Source organism: Phymastichus coffea, unplaced genomic scaffold (assembly GCF_024137745.1).
Source record: "Phymastichus coffea isolate CEN01 unplaced genomic scaffold, Cenicafe_Pcof_1.1 PCOF00007, whole genome shotgun sequence".
NCBI classification, from domain to species: domain Eukaryota; kingdom Metazoa; phylum Arthropoda; class Insecta; order Hymenoptera; family Eulophidae; genus Phymastichus; species Phymastichus coffea.
The window spans coordinates 8,870,736-8,892,979 of record NW_026706818.1 but is presented as its reverse complement, the minus strand read 5'-3'; the positions used below and the strand labels follow the sequence as shown (position 1 = coordinate 8,892,979).

The 22,244-nt window shown below is 35.1% G+C and overlaps 1 protein-coding gene across 1 annotated transcript; it reads right to left on the bottom strand.

Annotated features, from left to right (window-relative positions):
* Positions 1–330: 330 nt before the first annotated feature.
* Positions 331–20,875, bottom strand: LOC131669412 (homeobox protein 2-like). The gene is made up of 5 exons (XM_058944263.1): positions 20,842–20,875; positions 20,619–20,759; positions 10,849–11,265; positions 5,400–5,828; positions 331–1,259 (listed from the first exon to the last, which is right to left on the bottom strand). The coding sequence occupies exons 1-5, from the start codon at positions 20,873–20,875 to the stop codon at positions 331–333; spliced, it is 1,950 nt and encodes a 649-aa protein (XP_058800246.1).
* Between the last annotated feature and the right edge of the window lie 1,369 nt (positions 20,876–22,244).

The following is a 22,244-nucleotide window of genomic DNA, read 5'->3' as shown; positions in this document are numbered from 1 at the left end:
TTGTAAAACATATGGCCAGGCCGTACCCCGCATGCAATCTTCCAAAGTCTTGAGGTCAGGATGGAATAATCTTACTTGATAAACTAGTTTGCCCAATAATCGCAAGTGACCTTTTACCAAATCTTGTTGGTCTAGTTTTGTGTGTCTTGTAGAATACTTGTTACCGTAAAGGATGATCAATTTATCGTATCTCGCTATGTTGCCTATTTCATCTTCGTTCATAAAACAAAGGATTCGCTTCCTTAATTTGGGTAGTGCGTAATGATGACAAGCAAACATCCAGCTTCTTGCGGATGCCAAGGCACCTTATGTGCCCATCGCAGCCAGATTTTAATCATGTTTTTCTATTCCATGTTGCGCAATATAGTTTCTAGAAAGCCAAGCAAAGCAAATTCCACATCGTAATTTTTCTAATTTCGTAGATTTGTTAGTTGTTGTTTTCTCAGTATTATTATGTAAATTATTAAGAATATTGTCGCTTGAATTAATTTGTACGGAGTCGTTAGTATTTTTACTGGATTTAGATATTCCTTTATTTGTTGCTTTTCTTCGAGATGGTATCATAATTTTGTTTGGATTAATACTTTTATCGATATTCCAACGATCATTACCAGCTTTTCTCAAAATATCAAAGTAATGTCTTCTTTTGGCCTTGGCTTGTTTAGAATTCCCGACAATACTGATAATTTTCTGCACAGTTTTTGTGTTTTTATGTTTAGTGATTAGATGACGGTCGACGCGTGAACACAATTCAAAGCAATAACAACAACAGTTTGATTTATAGTACCATTCACCACCCACACTTGATTCAGGAACGATGAGTTCATGTGCCGGTATGATTTGACTAGGAGCTAAATTATATTTATGCTCGTATGAATGATCCTGAGACCCGCTAGTATCTGGTGTACTAGCACCAACTTCCCAAGAATAGAGTTCATCATCTTCAACCTCTGAGTAATCTCCATTTTCAAAATCATCTTCTGAACTATCATTTTCTATATCATTCTCTGGTAGATATTCATCACCCGAGTCTTCTTCGCTCGATTCGGGAATAGTCCTTTCAAAGTTTTGAACTATTATTTGTTTAGAATTGTTTTCTTCATTTTTTTTGGCTTTGAAGTCACTGCGAAACCTTCTTCGTAGGTTATTTTTCAGTGATTTCGAGGAAGAACGGGAGACGATTTTATTTGAAAGAGCTGTATTGCAATGATTACCTAACGCTGCATCGATCTTATGTAGAATTTGAAGTTTTCCTTTACCTGTAAAATAGAATTTATATGATCGTAAAGAGAAAACATTATAAATATCAAATTTTTTTAAGAACATAGGTTTTATTCTCTAGTCAGGTTTTCCAAATTGTCTGAAAAACAAATCTATTTTTTTTTTCAAAAATTTCGAAACTAATGTTATCTTCATTTGGAGAACGTTGGAGATAATTGTTTAGTATAACATAATAAAATTTATCATAAGTATTTTTTACCTTTTTACAAAATTAGTTAATCAATTCTTTCATAAAGCTTGAGAAAATACATTAATGGAAAAAATTAAGATTGAACTACTCAAAAAATAATGGAAAAAATGTTTGTTCTTGAGAAAACTTGGAGAACGAGTTAATTAGTAGCCAATATTTAATGTATATTTAAACTGATATTACCGCAAAAATAAACAATTTAACAACTTAATTTTGTATTACAACATTTTCACATAAATATTTATATAATTAAAAATCGATGAGAGATACTGCGTATGATAAGTGAATCAAGAATGGACATTTTTAAATCAAAAGGTAGTTGATTGCTATTTTACTTAAGATTGATATTGCATATAATAATATATTTATTCAACAAAAATGAATGAATATACTTCAGTGAGAGGTTCTGCATAAAAAGTTTTAAATTGAACTTAAGTGAATAATAATGCACTTTGTACAAAATGCTGCATGTTTCGGATGGTTAGAGTTGTAAATTCGATAACATACTAGCTCACAGCGCGTTTAAAATTTTCGTTTCGTTTTCTTTCCCATTCTTTTTCTTTTATGAATTGTGCCTAACTCCACTTGAACTACCTTTTCCGAACCGAAATTAGGAAACGAGGGGACAACATAATCAAGTGATCGCAAAGCAGCTACGAGCCATACGTTTAGCCTGATCCTCTCTCGACGCGCCGAAGTCGTAAAAATATAAACGTGTAACCGGTCCGGCGCCTGGCTTTCCCCAACAAAACCTCGGGAACGAAACCAGCGCCGCGGCACGTACGGAACGTGACGTTATCGATATTATAAATCCCACACTTATAATCTCGACCATCTGATTCCGTAACTCCGTAGTTTAAGTTCGACATTTTTAAAATGATAAGACACATTGTAAATCGCGTAAATAAGGCTGTACGCAAAATATAACTACGTAGATTTAAGATAAGATAAACCGCGATGACAAGATGTAGCCGACAAGTGTAATTTGTAATATGCGAGTTCTGATTATCGTCCGAGATGCCCAGGTTTTTTTTCGAGCGCCCAACAATATTTAAATATATAAAATAAGAAGATAAATGCCGCGTGTAGAATAAACCAGAACGCCCGACTTCTTACTCTCCATGTGTGCGTGAACGCATTCGTGCGGACTCATGGCCATGACGCCGTTGTTCAGATCGGGAAACATACGGTTTTCCGAGCTTGAAGATCTCGAGGAAAATAAATTTTTCCCGGTAATCGAAATTGCGGATTGGGACGCCAAATGGACACAGAGGCCAATAGGCATGACGAAGAGAGGGTGAACGGAGTAAAGTGAGCACACAGCTAGTGCGCTATGCTCGAAAAAGCCACGCCCACGCCTTAAGCCTAAAATAAGAAAGCGTAAAAGAGGAAGGTGGACCTTAAAAAAGCTTGGTAGCTTTCGGACTGGCAAGACACCTTTTCGATCAATGCTCTTGTGGCTATGATTTTGCGATGTTAGTTTCTTGTGTTTTCACTTTTATGCATCCAGGTTGACTTTAGCAGCACTGGTGTTTCGATTTTTTAAGTCTTTTGTATTACATTTTTCTAAAATAAACTTGCAAAAATAAAAAAATAACTTCCAACGACCACGATTCCTGTTTCCTAAGGGGCGAGGAACAACGAACAATCGAGCACGAGTAGCGTAGTTTAAACCACTGTGGTGTCGAGCACGTCTGATTGACTTTATTTGTTGTCATCGATGACTAAGAAAAAAGGTTGAGTGCCACCAACGGTGGTAGCACCAGCAGCTAAACGTAACAGGAGCAGTTACGTCACCAATCCACTGATCGGCAGACAACCAGCAGCAGCTAAGCCGCCACGCAACAACCCCCGTCATGGTAGACCCTGTCGCCACCAACCCAATCGTCGTCTGATGTAGACGCGTCTGGCCACCTTGGCTATTGAGAGACAGAGACTTATCCCCGCTACCTGCGGTCGACGCGATTGTCCATGTAGTAAACCCAACGTCGACAAGTAGACAGAAGGATTACCAGCCAAAGCAGCAACTCCAACTTCGAAGCAAACTACGAACAAGCCAACGTCTAGCAAGATGGTACACAAAGTATGATGTGTAACAGTGAAAACATGAACGCGATTTAAAATGCGAACACCACGAATGCGATGAACAATGCGTTTGCGGAGACGCTACTAGTAACATTGCGTACAATTAGAGAAACAGCGGTGAGTTAGAGTGATTCGAGTTTGGGAAGCCATCCGACGTTTTTGAAAGAACTTCCTACGTTCACCAGCGATTCCCTCAAGTGGGTGCACATCAGAAAACGTTTTCGCGAATCTACTTGAAATTTTGGACACCCTGATTGTGAGAACATCACACGTTTGCAAAAGGCATTGGATAGCAATGCTAAGCTTCAAAACAAGACTTTGTTAGCTACCACGCGCTGCGCTCAGTTGATTATCAACTCGTTGAAGCTTCAGTTTCAAAATTTTATTGCTATAGCGAATAGAATCTCCGAGGATATCATCGACTTGCTGTCAATGAGAGATGGTGAGGTGAATATTGTTGAGTTCACGGCGAGACTGGGCAATGCGTTGGCCGCGTTCAAATCGTTAGAATTGACGGACTATTTGATTGATGTGCCGTTGTGGAAAAGCATAATAAGCAAGCTTCCGGGCCAATTATAAATGTCTTTCTCTGATCATTTGTTCACTTTGAATTCCGGGGAAACGAAGCTAGAATCATTGTCTACGTTTTTGTCAAAAAAGGCTGTTAATGCGGTATTCTCGGGCATAGCTCACTTATCTACCACGTCATCCAGGCAGTTCGAGGAGGACAAGAGTGCGAAAGGGAAAGATGTTTCGAGAGCGTATGTGAAGTCGTCAAGAATGGCTATAGTTTGCGCAACGACGGATGAATAAATGTCGAGAGAGGAAATCGAAAAAATGCATTAACTGAGAGAAAAGAAATGTTCTCACTGTGAGAGAACAAATCATTGTTTGCGATATTGTACTGATTTCAAGCGCAAATTCACTTATCGAAGGTGGACCATCGCAAGAAAATTGAAAGTTTGCTTCCCATGCTTAGGCGATAGGCATAAGCGTGAAGAATGTAAATAAAAACGTACGTGAGATGTGTACCGAAAATACCATTATACCTTGTTGTATGCCTTCGGTCATCAAAAAGAATTAGGGATCGCGACAATCGTAAGAAAGATTCTCGTGAGCACTCCCGGACTGACGTCCGCACGATGATCGGGAAAACTCGAAAAGTAAATCGATCAAGTGACTAATATAAAAAACCGGCTTCCTGAAAATCGTGCCGTTTCGTGTTAAAGGTTCGACCAAAACAGTCGATACATACGCGTTACTAGACGGCAGGTCAATTATTACGGTAATTGACAAGAAATTTGTAAGAGATTGAGGTCTAAGGGGAGAGCCTGTCGATATGTCCGTGCGCAGTTTGTGGAGCAGAGAAATGCACACACAATGCGATAAATTGCAGTTTTAGGTAATAGGTGATTCCGGTGAGTAGAAAATTGAACACGTGTTATCTGTCTCTACTGTTGAACCTCCGCTGTTGAGCTGCCGAGTCTTATAAAGTGATACTTATTATTAACTGACTATCTTATTATTTCACGTCTAACTCTAACTTTTCTTTGTGCGTTCTCTTCCACATTAAAATTCAAATCAGAACCTATGTATGTGTTTATCGCACGACGTTCTTTGCAGGCTCACGTGCTCAAGGATTTAAACGTCTAGCAAACTCAACCACCGGGTCTAGCTTTGAATAGCTTACAAGAACCCGGTCCCCAGCTACTTCTTTCCTCTCATTCTTTACATCTCTTTTCTCTAATTCTTTATATGCGAGACGAATGAAACTTAAGTTATAATACCAAAAAAATTTCAATATTATTAATAAAATTTAGACTTTCATAAGATGATTACTCACGATTCAGTTTTATGTTTTCCTTATTCATGCTTTTTGATTCAGAGTTTTTGCTGGTTTTCAAATTGGTTGGCAGACTAACATTTTGTGTACCCGATGGAAGTAAATCATAATCATTTTCAGAGTCAGTTTCGGAATGAGCAGATGACTCTTCATATTCATTAGGATGGTAATACTCAATTCGGTCACATTCGCCTTCGATTTCAATATTATCTACATTTTGAGATATTTTTTGTTGAAATTCAACTTGCTTTTTACTTTCTGCACATGGAATATCACTATTAATATTCGAAATGTTATCCGATTCTTCTAAGTTATTGGTAGTATTTTTAGACTTCAACTTAATTTCGTCGTCTGTGTCACTATCATTATTGAAATAATTGCAAGACACACCCATCCTTACAGCTAATGTCTGTATCGATTCAAAACTTGCTGAAATATAAATTTCAATTATTTATGAATATTTAACATATAAAAACAATGTCACTATGAACAACACAAAAAAGTCACATACCTACTATAAATTCTTACATCAGTTCTAATGTAAGAAACATCGTTAGATTCCGTAGGATGTTTTCGCCCCCTATTTCTTACATTTGAACCTGTTCTCATGCAAGATCCAACGTAAGAAATATATAAAAATGACTCGTACTCTATTCTCATGAAAGAACTAATACATGAAACTATCTTCGCGTAAAATCTTATGTAGAAAATTTATATAAATATCAGAAACCAAACTTTTATAAAAATTTATAACAAACAATGATGATTGATTTGGTAACATAAATAATTTTATGCGTCAGTTCTTTCATGAGAATAGACAATGAGTCATTTTTATATATTTCTTACGTTGGATCTTGCATGAGAACAGATTCAAGTGTAAGAAATAGAGGGCGAAAACATCCTTCGTGATCTAACGATGTTTCTTACATTAGAACTGATGTAAGAATTTTTAGTAGGGATTAACACGTTGACTGCCAACTACAAAAGAATTTGTAGATTATGTTCTTTTCTAGGACGCCAACTACGAGTTATCTCGTTTTTGTTTACTTCCCATTTTTGTGCAACTACGATTAAACTCGGAATATATCAGTGCTAATATCGATAAATGGTTTCTGGGAAAGATTTTAATAATATAATGTGATCGATTCAAATTATTATTTTAGGCCAGAATTCTGAAAATTGCTGTTGCAGTCAACATGTTAAATAAGTATCTAGAACCTTCGAATTTTCGGTCTTCGGAAATGTTGAATTTTTATCAGGCATACTTATGAAATTTTTCTTCTTATTTATGTAATCTCAAAAAGGCAAGAAATAATCGTCGTTATTATTAAAATTTATATATTGTTCTTTTTGTCCGTTTGAATCTTGTGTATTTATTCTAAATAACTCAATAATAATCGCCCTTGTTGTCATATAAATGTCATATAATAGCAACATTTTAAATACAAAGTGTAAGCCCCTCCAGACTACAGAATCAATGGACAATTAATATAATAATTTAATAGTTATGTGTGTAATTCTTTAATTTTTTGTGGAAGTCATCATTTTTTATTAATTGTTTCAAGATTTAAGTCAAAAATAATGAATTGTTGCTGTGAATCGCTGGCATAATTTTATATTAATCTGTGGAGGGTTACACTTTATAACAGAAACGTTACTGTTAATAAATAATCAACGAATGTGATACTGATGTTTTTATTTTCAAAACTATTCATCGCTATTATGAATCTTCTTCAGAAATTAGAAACTATATTTACTGTACAGTGATTAATATCAGTATCAATATCAATAATGAAAACTGTACAAGTATGTAGATGACTGTAAACCAATTAATCAATTTTTATGACGTTTTTTACAAGCTGTATAGCTATAGTTAGTTAAAGTTCCAGAGATCTAGAAAATACATGTTGCGTTTAAAAAAGTTCTATACCGTAATTGTCCAAAACGCAAGCTGTAAATCACATTTAGGAGCATCTCTATAAAATAGTTTTGGATTTATATATCCTTCAAATCGATTTTATTAAGATTGCTTCCTTATTTTGTTGTATATATGATAGTATGTTACATATAAAAATGCTCAGTAATGAAGTAATCTTATTATTGTAAGCCTGTTTTTAATGAATATCGAATTAAAAGCATTATAAAATTTGCTCAAACTTTGCAGTAGTTATTCTATAAACTTTTTTATTATTTCTCTCAAAATAATCAATGTGTGTTATTTTCTTAATGATTTTCTTAATGATTTCGAAGTTATTCCATAATAGCCTATAATAGTCTGTATTAAATATACCATTTTCATGTTCATCATGTTTCTTGATATTTAATATTATGTCAACATTTCCAGTACCGTCACAACCTTATTATTTATATTTTGCAAATCTGTGCAATTAAAATATTTTCTTTAAAAATATTGCCACAGGTGTAACTAACGCGAAATAATATGCAATATTGTTGTAATCAATAATATCGATTCGAAACGGGATTTAGGCAGTTTGGCCGTGGCAAGTTGCACATCGTGAGCTATGATTAAGAAACTACGAGGGAGGGTTAATAAGTCTTTACAAAATTCAAGAGATGGCGCTCGTCACGCTTAAATTATGATGTTTTTGGCAAGCAATACTAGTAAGTAGATATCGTACAAAGTTTCAGCTCGATTCATTAAGTCGTTTTTTTTGTGAGCGTTCGTTGAACAAAAAGTTATTGGTTTATTTGAAAAATGGAAAAAACAGAATTTCGAGCGGTGATAAAACATTTTCATTTGAAAGGCCTTACACCAAAAGAAATCACAGTTGAGTTGAACGCCGTTCATGGCAAGTCTGTTTATAACTGGGTAAATGAATTCAAACGCAGCCGTACAACAACAGAAGATAAACCTCAATCAGGACGCCCCGTAGAAGTGAGTACACCCGAAATGGTCAACAAAATCCATGATATGGTGTTGAGTGTTAGAAGATTAAAATTGCGAGAATTAGTTGAGGTATCAAAGGATACAATCATTTCACTTTTGCATAAAAAATTGGAGATGAAAAAAATATCAGCAAGATGGGTGCCGCGTTTGCTCACTGTTGAAAACAAACGAACCCGTGTGGTTACCTCTGCGGCTCTTTTGGCACGAATACGTCGTAATCCGGAAGACTTTTGACGTCGACTCGTAACTGTAGACGAAACATGGGCAAACCACTACACTCCTGAAACCAAAGAACAGTCCAAACAATGGATTACCGCAGGAGAACCAGCCCCAAAGAAGGCAAAGACAGTAAAGTCAGCTGGCAAGATTATGGCCACGGTTTTTCTGGGATGCGTACGAAATCATCTACATCGACTACTTGGAAAAGGGCCAGACGATCACTGGACAATATTATGCGTTATTATTAGGGCAGCTGAAAGAAAAAATCAGAGAAAAACGTCCTCACTTGAACAAAAAAAATGCCTCTTTCTTCAAGACAATGCTCGAATTCACACGTGTCTAGTTTCGATGGCAACAATTAACGATTTAAAGTTCGAATTAATTGACCTCCACCATATTCGCCTGATTTGGCTCCCAGTGACTTTTTCTTATTTTCTAACCTCAAAAAATGGCTTGCCGGACAACGATTCACGTCGAATGAAGAAGTCATCGCCGAAACAAATACCTATTTTGAGAGTTTTCAGAAATCATATTTTTCTGATGGCTTAAAAAAACTGGAAGGCCGTTTCATAAAATGTATCGACCTTTAAGAAGATTATGTTGACAAATAAAAAAAAATTACATACGCAAAACTTTTTTTTCCTTCTTTTTGGAAAGACTTATCGACCCCCCTCGTAGTAATAGAGAGGAAAATAAAGAAAGAAAATTTATAGAAGTAGGTGAAATTAGTAAAGAAAAGTGAAGATGGACGGCAGTAGGTTACAGCGGAGAAACGAAGGTCGAAAATTGCAGTACTGTGAGAGGTTACATCGTGAGTAAGAAGAGTAGAGATATCGGGTGCGAAGAAGAAGAAAGACGAAAGAAAGAGACGATCAGCGAAGAAAGCGCAGAATAGCTTAAAGAAAATGAAAGGAGAAATAGAAAAAAACATTAAAAAAGTAACGAAAGCAAGGTAAGAAAACGGACTACGTAAGAAAGATGTGAAAAAACGGGAAAAAGCTACGAAAACAGAGCAAGATAGGGGTACCCTGAAGATGACAAGAAGCATGGCAGCATAGGAGATACATCAAGTGGCAAACGTTGAAGTGGCAAGAGTTGAAGCATCGGGGCATGATCGACATGGAAGATACCTTCATTCGGTAAGTAGCACTTAGAAAGTTCGAGGCAAATAAAGCAAGATCCAGCGTAGAGAGAGTTGTAATAAGAAGAAACGTTACATTAATGAAAGAAATTGATGAAGATTGAATGACTGGTAACAGCGATAAGTTGAATGACTAGAAACATAAGAGTTTGCAGGAATTATTTCAGAAAATGTTCGATATAAAGCTGGATGAACAGAGGAAAAAAATTAAGATTTAAACTAATGGTTTAAAAAATTCCAAGAACTACTGAACCAGGAAAGAAAGAAAGGAGAATGACGAGACTAGGAAATTGCAAATCTGCGGGGAATATTAAAAAGGAAAGGCAACTTAGAATTTGTCGTAGAGAGCTAAGTTTATTAGGAGATAAGGTTATTAGATTAAGGTTATTAGGAATCGAAATCTGTCTAATTGGGAATCAATCTAAATAAATATATATGTATGGGGATCTATTGCATGATAGAGGGGTGATGTAAAAGACGCTGTATATAATAAAAAAGAAATATTAATATTGATTCGAAACATATAAACATGAAGGAATTTATAAAGAGAAATGATTATTTCATCTGATTAACAGCTTGTGATTTAGACAAGAAAAGTAATTAAAATCTATTAAGTTTTGATAATAATTACATCGGAGTACAAAATCAATCATCTTCATGATGTTTTAATGCAAGATATATTTCTATGTATTTTAACCCGTGGACCGTTTGATCCTATTACCGCAGAATTAAGGTCACTTACAGGTCAAATATGTTTTGTCAAAATAATTATTGTTATACTGGAAAAATCTAGGACGAAAACGTAATTCTAATGCCAAACAGAAATTTAGAAACTTGCAGTGGCTAATTAAACTTTTTATATCACTACTTATAATAACTGTGAAATAACCTCTGGGTCATAATGTAAAAAAACAAAATATAGGTTTGAAAATTGTTCGCTCTTTCTGAATCACCAGACAAAAATTAATTTTTTCCAGAATAAACACATTTGATCTTTAAATAACTTTGTCTTTAACCGCCGAGGATCAAACAGCCCAATAACATTAAACAACCCGAAAAACATAACAAATAATAGTTTATTTTACTTAAACGATTTTTCTTGTATGCCGGTATTATTCATTTCAAGTAGTTTTATTATTATAATTCTTGAAATATTTATGTTGACATAAAAAAAGGCTTACCATTATTTTGCCTTTCAAAGTTTTTATGGATTTCTGAGTTAATTGTGCTTATATCACTATCAGTATTTGAGTAATCAACTAATGGCATATTAATCTTTTGACTAGAACTGTGGTCTCTTTTACCTGAATCACTTATATCTGTTACTGGTAAAGTTTGATTCTGTTCCAAAGAATTATCCGAGAGGATACATTTTTCAATCGTAGAAAGATTATAATTATTTGTATTACAATCTGAAAATCTCCTTAGTTTCTCCACCTCGCATTGGGAAATATTGAGAATATTATCATCTTTATTACATTCATTATTATTGAGCGATTTAGAATCATTCAAGGTGCTACTATGAATTCGGCAGTTAGAAAACTCATGTTTCTCCAATGTTTGGAAATCATAGAATTCAAAAGAAATTTGACTTTCACCTGCAACGAAAAGAGTAAAGTTTTGTTTTATTTGTATTCAATATAATTATATTAAACAATAAAAATAAAAAAAGGCTTTTTGTCACGTCTGGTTAATCGTACAATGTTACAATAAATTAAAATTTGAAATTGTCAAATTCATCAATAATTCATTCAAATCATCGATAATTTTTCAGTGATAGCAATGATGTAAATTATAAATAATAAAATATCTCTCTCTCTCTCTCTCTCTTTGTTCATCTCAAATTATTTCCCGTATTTATTACCCTACATCCCACAGAGCATGAATTAATTCACTGAATTAATTCTTGAATTAACGCAAAGAATTAATATAAAAATAATTTTCTAAGAAAAGAAAATTATTTCTTAATTAATACATGAAATATTACAAAGAAATATTCTAAAATTCTATTAAAAATAATTCAGGTAATGATTCCTGTAAAAATAAACAAATTAATACATGAATTAATTTAGAAAGGATTTTGAAAGGAACCATGAATTAATTTACAACATAAAACTAAAATTATATCTTGAAATATTTTAAAACTATTTCAAAATTATTTCGTGATATGATTTTTGTAAAAATACATAAATTAAATCATTCATTAATGTTGAATTAATCCATGAAATATTATAGGTTTTAATCTCGAAATCAACGCAACAAATGATTCTGGATTCATTTAAAATTAATTCTTAAATTATATGAAAATGCAAAATTTCGATTCACCCGAATTATTTCAGAAAATAATTCAAAATTATTTCTGAATTAATTCGTGATATGATTTTTGTACAAATATACACATTAATTCACGGATTAATGTTGAATTAGTCCAAGAAAAATTATAGGTTTAAAGTTACAAATTAACGCAAGATATAATTATAAATTAATTATTTTGTTACGAGTGCATCTTTCGAATAGTTCTTATTCGAATATGTATCCGCTGCAACATTAATTTGTATATGTTGTTTGTTTATGTTTGTAATAGAAAACACAGAATAGTTAGTTAACACTTCGTTATCTGTTTGTAAACACTTTTTAAAATTAATAAAGTAAAGTCTAAGTCTTTAAGTTTAAACGTAACAATACATTAATTCTTGCATTATATTAAAATGGAAAATTTTGATTTACCTGAATTATTTCAGATATTAATATAAAATTATTTCTGAATTAATTCGTGATATGATTTTTGTAAAAATGCACTAATTAATTTACGAATTAACGTACCAATAATCCAAGAAATATTATAGGTTTTAATCTCGTAAAAAAGCTTTTGTACGCATTACTGAGCATATGAAACGTTCATGAAAGTACCTACCTTACCGGCATTTACAGAACTTGAAATATTGCAGAATCAAAGTTAGATTAAAAATAAAAACTTTTTTTTAGGGTGTAGATATATGTCCAAGAATTACTCAGTTCAAATTTCACACAATTCTATAGAGTGGTTCTTTCAAAATTTGATCAAGCAGCACCAAATCTTAATTTCTTCGAGGTGTTATCAGGGGCGTTTCATATCTCCTTAAGGGAATTTTAATTCAGGATTATTTAAACCCCTAGCATTGCGTTAAGCACTTCCATTTTTTATTATTGTTCGTTAAAATTGAAAGAAATTCAATGTGAAAATTCGATAAGAAATCTGCTTTATGTAATATTTATAATGTATATCTAATATATATCCATTGTGACGGTAAACGTCAAATTAGCGCTAATAATATAACCTAATTGCTGCCTGCGGAGGCAGCACCTACCGGGGAGACGAAAAACGTAACGAAAGAATTCGGCACGCGAGCAGACGGAACGCGCGCGATTGAAATTGAACCAGTGAAGCTTTGACCATCAACGAGTTCGCCGGTGTGTACGAGACCAGCTGTCACTTCCCGAGTTATCGGAGCAGAATTCCGTTCGCAGAGCACCAAGACCTGAGTTCCAGAGATCGTCGCAGCCGAGGTGCCGTGCAGCTCACAAGGGCGAAGGCTTGAACCAGCAGACAAAGGCGCCGTGCGCGGTGATAACGCTAGTGCGTGCGTGAGATTTCGCCATCGAGGGCGAAGCCACGTGCTTTTAAGTTCGCGACTCGCGACACAAACAAACAATAGACCTTTTCCGAGTGCGACTTATTGGTGTCCGCAAAACAAAGGTAAGCTGGCCAGCTTAATCTCGCGATCGTGGTTGCATGTATAACAATTAATTTCTCGTGTTCGAAGCGTGCATGCAATAGCTCTGTTAACAAAGAGCAGCGAGCGTCCCGACACTGTGTGTTCTCGATGAGCGAGCGCTGATGTCAACATAAACTCGCGGGCCGATCCAGTGTAATATTTGATAGACAATAAAAGATTCTGTTCGTGTTATTAACAAGTGCTTTCGACTCGGTTATTCCATATTGCTTCCACTCATTTTCTTAGATTAGTAGATCTATTGGTTGACTGACACCTGTTTCCCCATGCTCTCCGGATTATGTATTAAGCATAGATGATTACATTCGCCCTTCAATAAACTCGCGCGAATAAAAATAATTAAACGGTAAGAAACCCCGTTACACCATATACTAGATAATATTAAAGTAAACATTAAATAAAGTACTGTACGTTTATCAATTATTTTATTTCGTGTTCTTCCATAATTATATAAAATATAGCACTTTTAATAATTTTTCAAATTTTACTTATATATTCAGTAAATAATTTATTTATAGTATATCTAGTTGTGTTATATAATTTTAAATATTTTTTATAATAATTCTAAAAGTAATTAGATAGTATTTTATAAAATAATTCTTGTGAAATGGATATAATCTTTTAAAATTATTTCAGTGAATCAATTCTGTATTAATTTTACGCCAGCTTTTTATTACTTAAGTATCATTTTGAAAATTAATTTTGAAACAATTCAAAACATTCTTACTGTAATGATTTCAAAATTATTATGATAATATTTCATAAAATAATTCTTCTAAAATGCATGTAATATTTGAAAATTATTTCAGTGAATCAATTTTGTATTAATTTTATGTCCGCTGTTTATTTCTTCAATATTAATTTTAAACATTAATTTTGAAACAATTCAAAATATTCTAACTGTAATAATTTCAAAACTATTACGTTAATATTTCATAAAATAATTCTTCTAAAATGCATGTAATATTTGAAAATTATTTTAGTCAATTAATGTAGTAATAATATTCGTTATATTTCTAAAGGAAAAAAAACGGACATAAAATTAATACAGAATTAATTCATTGAATTAATTCTAAAATAATTATATTATTTCATGAATTAATTTTGAATTATTTTAGAATTAATTCATGCTGTGTGATCGCATCATTCATTCAAATCCAAACGTTTTCCATAGATGTACGCGTTAAATACTTATATTTGCGTTTATCCCAGTGTTACATGACATAAAATTTCAATTTGAAGTACGAATAGTAAAATATCCATTTTTTTTATTAATCTAAATTTTAATTATAAATTAAATAATCGAAAATTGAATTGTGAACGCGACGAAAAACTTCGAGAAGCAGAGAAAGACAACGAAACTGCGGCTTTGGCGATAAAATGTCGAAGTCAGCACCGTACGTCCCCGCTCGGAGCTAGTCAGGGAAAATTTAGAGTGAGCATGAAATTGACTGTCCAGCAGAAAGAGAGAGAACGAGAGTGCAACGAAAAGAATGTTTGCAATAGGCAAAAGTACGAAGATACGTCTAGAATCCTTTCTTCGGTTTTTAAGCGTCGAGTCCTTTTCGTTCTTATATTTTATCTAATTATAGATAACATATAAAATATATATAATGTGTCACTGAAAATATAGAAAATACGCGGAGAAATCTATACGATAAAATTTTGGTTTTCGATAAATTGTTTTTATATTCAGAATAAGCCGTTTATTTTGGAAGCTAATAATTCGTAAAGTAACTAACATAATAAAATTTGTATCAAATTATCAAAAGTTTCTTGTTTCCAAGCTCTTGAAATAGGTTACTTCAGATTTTTAATTTATAGAAAACTCATGTAATTTTTTAATCACTTAGCCAAGAAAAAAATCTAATTTGTGAACGATTGTTTAAATTACTCAAATAAAAAATGTGTAAATGAGGGAGTAGTATGAAGAATGTGGCAAAATACGGCGTGGTTTTCCGACCCACGGGTCTTATCTGGAGAAAGCCTAAGGGAGTGTCTACACGGGATCCCTCCTCGGATCGTGGACGGATCCGTCCCGATCCGAATTTTTATAGGCACCGCCATCTTCATAATTTCAAATTCAGTGGTGAGATTAAAATTTAATGTGAGAATAAAGTTCTTATATCAGTGATTTACAGCTTCAATTTTATCCAATGTGAATGAAACGTATAAGTTGATGAGTTCGTCCTCTTTTTTTCATTATACTGTAATACCGTAAACCGTAATTATAATTAATTATTTATACTTTTAGCCTTACACATTGAATAAAATTGGAGCTGTAAATCACGGATATAAGAACTGTATATTTCCTAACAATGGCAGAAAGGAAATTGTTGACAAGACCAGTGAGTGATAAAATTAAAAAGTTTTAAATACTAAAAATAAAATTAAAACAATAAAAAATAAATAATCATATGTTCTTAACTAAAAAGCTATCATTTAATAGAAATTATGTAATGTGGCACATTACAAAGCCTTTCCTGAGTGCTGCATTATTTGCAACACCTCAGAAAGACCATCCCCGTCCCTTGCCGCCCCGTAACCGGTTGTTTAAAATAAAACTAAACACGCCCTACACCGAACCATTATTATTTTCCATGTCCGAATGACCACGCCGGAGATATGGGCGAAACAAACTTGCCCAACGCGATCCGACGGATGCTCAAAGAGCAGAAAAGAAAAAAAGGAGCGCACCACAGAAAAAGAGAGCGCACGCACACACTCACTCACAGACACTCCCGACCACGTGTTGCCGGCCGGCAAAAAGAAAAATGCAAAATCTGACTGGGAAATGCAACGGAGATGCATGTTGATGACACATGCAGATCCGTTACACTCCCAGACACTAACACGAACACGCACGAGGCACTGACACTCCTGGGGCGAGCAGAAAATCGCCGATGAAGTGGCAGCCGGCAATCAGCTGTGTCGGGCTGCCGAACACCATCGGCGACATCCTGAGCGCCACACACACGAAAATCAGCGCCACACACACGAAAAATCAGCGACCACACACATAAACACCCGGAACAACACCACAGAACCGACACGGGAGCGCCCCAGGAGGCGCTCCAACAACCGGCGCAAGAACACGAGGCGTACGCGCGAGAAACTGAGCGGCCATCTTGAAGCGCCGATATAGACTGAGAGCGAGCGAGCGAGACAGACTGAGACAGAGCGAGCGAGACAGAGCGAGCGAAGCAGACTAAACAAGATCGAGCGAGACAGACTGAGACAGAGCGAGCGAGACAGAGCGAGCGAAATAGACGAAACAAGAGCGAGCGAGACAGACAATATAAAATAATAGAATAATATGTAAATGCGAAGATGAGGGCGCTATAAATGAAACGGCGTATATTATATACGTATTTCTTAGATTAAAATTTAAAAAAATTGAAAAAGAATGAACACGAAATAAATATTAAATTGTAAAATTCGCACACGACCGACACCCCTATTATGATAGCGAGCGACAACTACCCCCTTTAGATTTAATAATAATTTAACTGACCGAATTCGAACATCTGACAAAATTCGCTAGTGACGTCACGACCAATAGGCAAATTAGAATAAAATTTGATTTCCGTCCGCATAGACGAATAGATAAGAGTAGGGGTAGACCTTTTCCGACAATTAATGATAGATACCTTAGTGGGGGGTGAGAGAGAGTAAATAACGACGAAAGTAGGAGAGTTAAGGAGGGCGCTGTATTATTCTAATTTACATACGGACCAATGATAAAAATCCGGAGGGCGCTACCGATATCCGAATTAGCATACCGACCAATAATAATATTTCTTCTCGGAAAGAGGAGAAGAGAAACGATCTTTGACCGCGAGAAGCCGATTCTCGTCCATTTTGCCACTGGATATCCGCAAGGAAGGAGCCTCTCTCTATTGTTACTCTCGCTAGACGCCTCAGATATTTCGCTATTGGAGATATAGAGAGAAGGAGTCTCTATTAGCTGATTTTCGCTGTCGAACCTTTAGCGCTAGACGCCTCTTATATTCCCTGTTGCCAATTTTGTTTGCCAGTACCACCAGGAAAATTTGTAAGTAGGCAAAATGCCGCTCAATTCTAATTAATCGTGAAGTGCGGGAATCGATAGTTCAGTGCCGTAGGTCGTCGCGACGCGTGGATCCGTCGACGTCGGTGCCTATAGGATCGTGCTGACCTGTCCGCCATTCCGCGAATTTAAATTGAGTGTTCGGTTTACGAAAGAGATTCGCGATTTAGGATTCGCGCTGACCTTCGTTTACCATTTATTGAGTGTAGAGTTTACGAAAGAAATTTGCAACTTAGTATTCGCGCTGACCTTTCGTCGACTTTATTAAGTGTTCGTTTTGTAAAAGAAAGTTGCTACTTGGTATTCGCGCTGACCTTTCGTCACGTTTATTAAGTTCGTCTTACAAAAGAAAATTGCAAGTTAGTATTCGCGCTGACCTTCCGTTAGTTACTTAGTACAAACGTAGGTTCCGTTGAAGTAAATTGTTTTGACTAACTAGTTGTGCTGACCTTTCCGCCATTTCGCAAGCCGAATTTAAGCGTAGGTTTTATAAAGGAAAATTGCGATTTGTTACTCGCGCTGACCTTTCCGCCATTTTAGGAACCGTTTAAATTGTATCTCAGGGATTAATGGAAATTTAGGATTCGACCGACCACATTTATTCCGACCTCGTATGTGAGAAACTTTTAATGCATCAATAAAATTATTAATTGTCTGTATATACATATATATCTTATTTGATAACCTGCCCCTGTTGCATGTTAGTGATTTTCAGCCGCGGTCGGTTACATACGAGTTTATTAATTCGCTATATTTTCGGATTATTCGTTAGGTAAAATACGCGCGATTTCGAACGTCCTCACGACCTGACCTAAGGAGTCGTCATCTGAGCTGCCGGCGTACACTAATTAACGAAGGAAAGTTGGACACCAAAGGCCTGAAGTTAGGACACAACGCGTATCCCCCCATCTGCCCACTCTGCGCAGTCGCCGTTAGGCAGACCGGGATGCGCGTAACCCTACTGGCCTTACCCCCGACGATCGCCGTAATCAGCCGACGGTCTGGCGCCCTAAATAATCGGGGGTAGAGCCAAACAGGCCTTCTGGCGGAAGAACTCGGAGCGCGGTCAAACCCCCCGAAATTCCCTGCCACAATTATATAAAGTATATAAATTTATATATATTATATAAATTGATACCATTTTAATTTAATTGTTTGATGGAATCAAATTACTTGATAATTAACTTTTGCATTAACTTCATATTGACTCCTATCTTAATACATACGCTTTGAATAATTTTAACTAATTTTCAGAAATATGACAAGTTTCTGTTATCAAGAAGCATTTTAAAAATCATGATAAGAGATATGGAAAAATTCTATAAAAAATGGCAGAATAGAAATTGTTGACAAGACCAGTGAGTGATAAAATTAAAAAGTTTTAAGTACTAAAAATTGATACCATTTTAATCAAATTACTTGATAATTAACTTGTGCATTAATTTCATATTGACTCCTTACTTCTTAATTTGTACGCTTTGTAACAGGCTGCCGTTTAGTCTATAATCCTGCAGACGTACCTTTAATTGCGACTAAACGACGCCTTGTTATCTCTGTGCTCAAGGCACAGTAACCTACCTTGCCTCGAAGTGCGCCTGCGCAGAGTCTCTTCACCGTTCCGAGTTGGGTTCCCCCAACTCACCGCTTGGCGGCGCTGTCGCCCCTTGCTAGTAGCGCTCGAGCGGCCGCCGTCGGAACCCAAGGCGTCGATTCGCGGCTACCTGTACTCGTACGGTCCGTGCTACATAACCGGCGAATTCGAATCGACGTAAACACTGAAAATAAACACGGGCGCGACCTCCGGACAAAGGAAAGACACAATAACGACTCTTTGATTCGATAGAAACGATAAATATGCACTTTATTAATGCACTTGACTTACACGGGGAATTGGCCGAGAGACTTACGCACGCACGCGTGAATAACAAGACACGCAAATTGAGAGAGAGAGAAAACCGCGATTATCGCGAACTACCTGCTCGCGCGTAACCAATAAATTCTTCGCGCTCGCTGCGCGGATTCGCACGCAAATTATAAACAATTAAAGAGGGGAAGAAGGTGCACCTACCGCAATATCGATGAGGATACGGTGGCCAACCGTATCCGAATAACACGCTGTTAATCAACGGACCCGCTGCTCGCTGCACCACTTCTATTACTGTTTCTGCTGTTGTTGTTGTTGCCACTGAGTTCGCTGCTATTGCTGCTGCTGCTGTTGCTGCTACTGCAGTCGCTGCTACTGCTATTGCTGCTGCTGCTACACACCCACCCACGCACTCAAGTTCGCAATGTCAATTGGCAAAAACACACGAAAACTTTGAACAGCGGAGGAACTGAGGTTAGATCGGCACGAACAGACTGAGTGGCACAGTCATACTGCCGGTCGGAGCCTCCCCTCCCGGTCATTCCCCCTTACGCGCTCTCTCTCTCTCACGATCCGAATGCGGCTCCTCTCGCTTAGCCGCTCGTTAACCTCGCGCGAGTCTTACGATTTTCGGTAATCGTTGCAGCTTTAAATAATTTTAACTAATTTTCAGAAATATGACAAGCTTCTGTTATCAAGAAGCATTTTAAAAATCCGGATAAGATTTGGAAAAATTATATAAAAAATAGCAGAAAGGAAATTGTTGATAAGACCAGTGAGTGATAAAATTAAAAAGTTTTAAATACTAAACATAATATCATTTTAATCAAATTACTTGATAATTAACTTGTGCATTAATTTCATATTGACTCCTTACTTCTTAATTTGTACGCTTTAAATATTTTAACTCATTTTCAGAAATATAACAAGTTTCTGTTATCAAGAAGCATTTTAAAAATCCGGATAAGATTTGGAAAAATTATATAAAAAATGGCAGAAAGGAAATTGTTGACAAAACCAATGAGTGATAAAATTAAAAAATTTGATTTTATAGTAATGAAACTAAATTATAGCAAGTTATATTATTAAATATATTATATCATGTAATACTAAATTATATTGAAATTATTATAATTTACTTGCAAAGCACAAATTTGAAAAATGTAAAAGATAAAATCTAAGAAAACTAAAATTAATTCTACTAAATATTTATTTATTAATAAATAAAATAAAATAAAAACTTACTTGTAGTTTCAGATTCAATATCTACCATGCTGCCGTCTATTAAAACTTCATCAAACATGTTGGAAATATTTATTTTGTTGGTTTGAGAGGGATAATCCTCTTCTTTATTCGATTCCAAATCCATCTCATTAATATTCACATCTGTGAAAAAAGATTATATTGATTATCAGGTTTCCAACATATATTAATGTAAATCAGGGGATTTAAAAATAAATTTACTTACCACAAAATAAACTAGAATTATTTTTGTATGTCATCATTCCTTCTCTTGCAATATTGGTAAAAAAGGCGGGAAGAGCTCTAGCTGTCTCAGCTGAAGTAAACACATTAATACTAGATTTGTAAAAAATTGTATTTGCCATTGGTCCCAGAAGACATCGGTATTTTTCTGGGATGTCCCAGATCTCGAATAAAATCCCAGAAAACGGCTCTTTTTCCCATGAAATATCCCAGATACTTATGTTATATATATATATATATATATATATATCCCCTAATTCGGCACTTCAGGCAGTTTTTTCGCCTATATCCTCCTCATTGGGCAGAAATTTGTCACTTTAGGCATGTGCCCAAAGTCCCTACACCAGATTGAGTAAATTAGGCATCTGCTCAAAATGCTTTTACCTAACTAGGCAGTATGAGGCGATTTATGAATTGATTAGTAAGAATATTAAAATCAGTCTCAGTGAATGTCACATTGTTTCATGTATTTCTCAATAATTGGTAAATTTAACAAAATCTACTTCAGGAGTATTCACATAATATTAGCAATTAAATGAATTAATTTGTAAAAATTCGCAAATACGTTACAAAATTTGTTCTAGGGAGTTGGCAGATGGCGGTACCTGTTGTGGGAGACAATGTTCTAAATGTACAGGATATTTAAAGGTTTGCACGTACGTAATTCATTGTGCGTGAGATATTATAAAAGGAGAAGACTTTTACGTATTTGTACATGGGGGTAACCTGTCGTTTGTACGATAATATAGGGAATCGGAATTCTTGATGGCTTGCACTGTCGTGGGAGTCAATGTTATAATTGTATAGGATATTTAAATGTTTGCACGTAAGTAACTCATTGTGCGTGTGATATTATAGAAGGAGAAGACTTACGCATTTGCACATGAAGGTAACCTATCGTTTGTACAATGATAGATGGATTCGGTATTGCCGAGGGTTTGTACTAGGTGTTAATCATTTACCGTTGCATTGCTTTAAAGGTTGTAAGTTTCTTGATGGTTTGCACATGGGTATTATAGGTTGTGGGTGTGTTGTAATAAGAGTATAATTTTTTAGGGTTTTGCACATAAAGTTTACTGCTTATACGTACGATAATATAATAAAATATAATAAAATATAATACGATTATATAAGTAAAGCCTTCCTAATGGTTTTAACGTAGAGGTTACCTGTCATGAGCGGAATCCCTGCTAAAACAAAGACATTCAACTGGATTGAAAATCCAATCCGCTTTGAGTCTATTTCTGAATCCTACAAGTAGCAATTATAATTCATTAAAATAGAATGAATCTCTATCCACTTTAATGTTTTTTTATCTTAAAATTAATTTTACATATTATAATAATTAATTTCAAGATTGAAAAATCTTAAAAAGGATTCAGATCG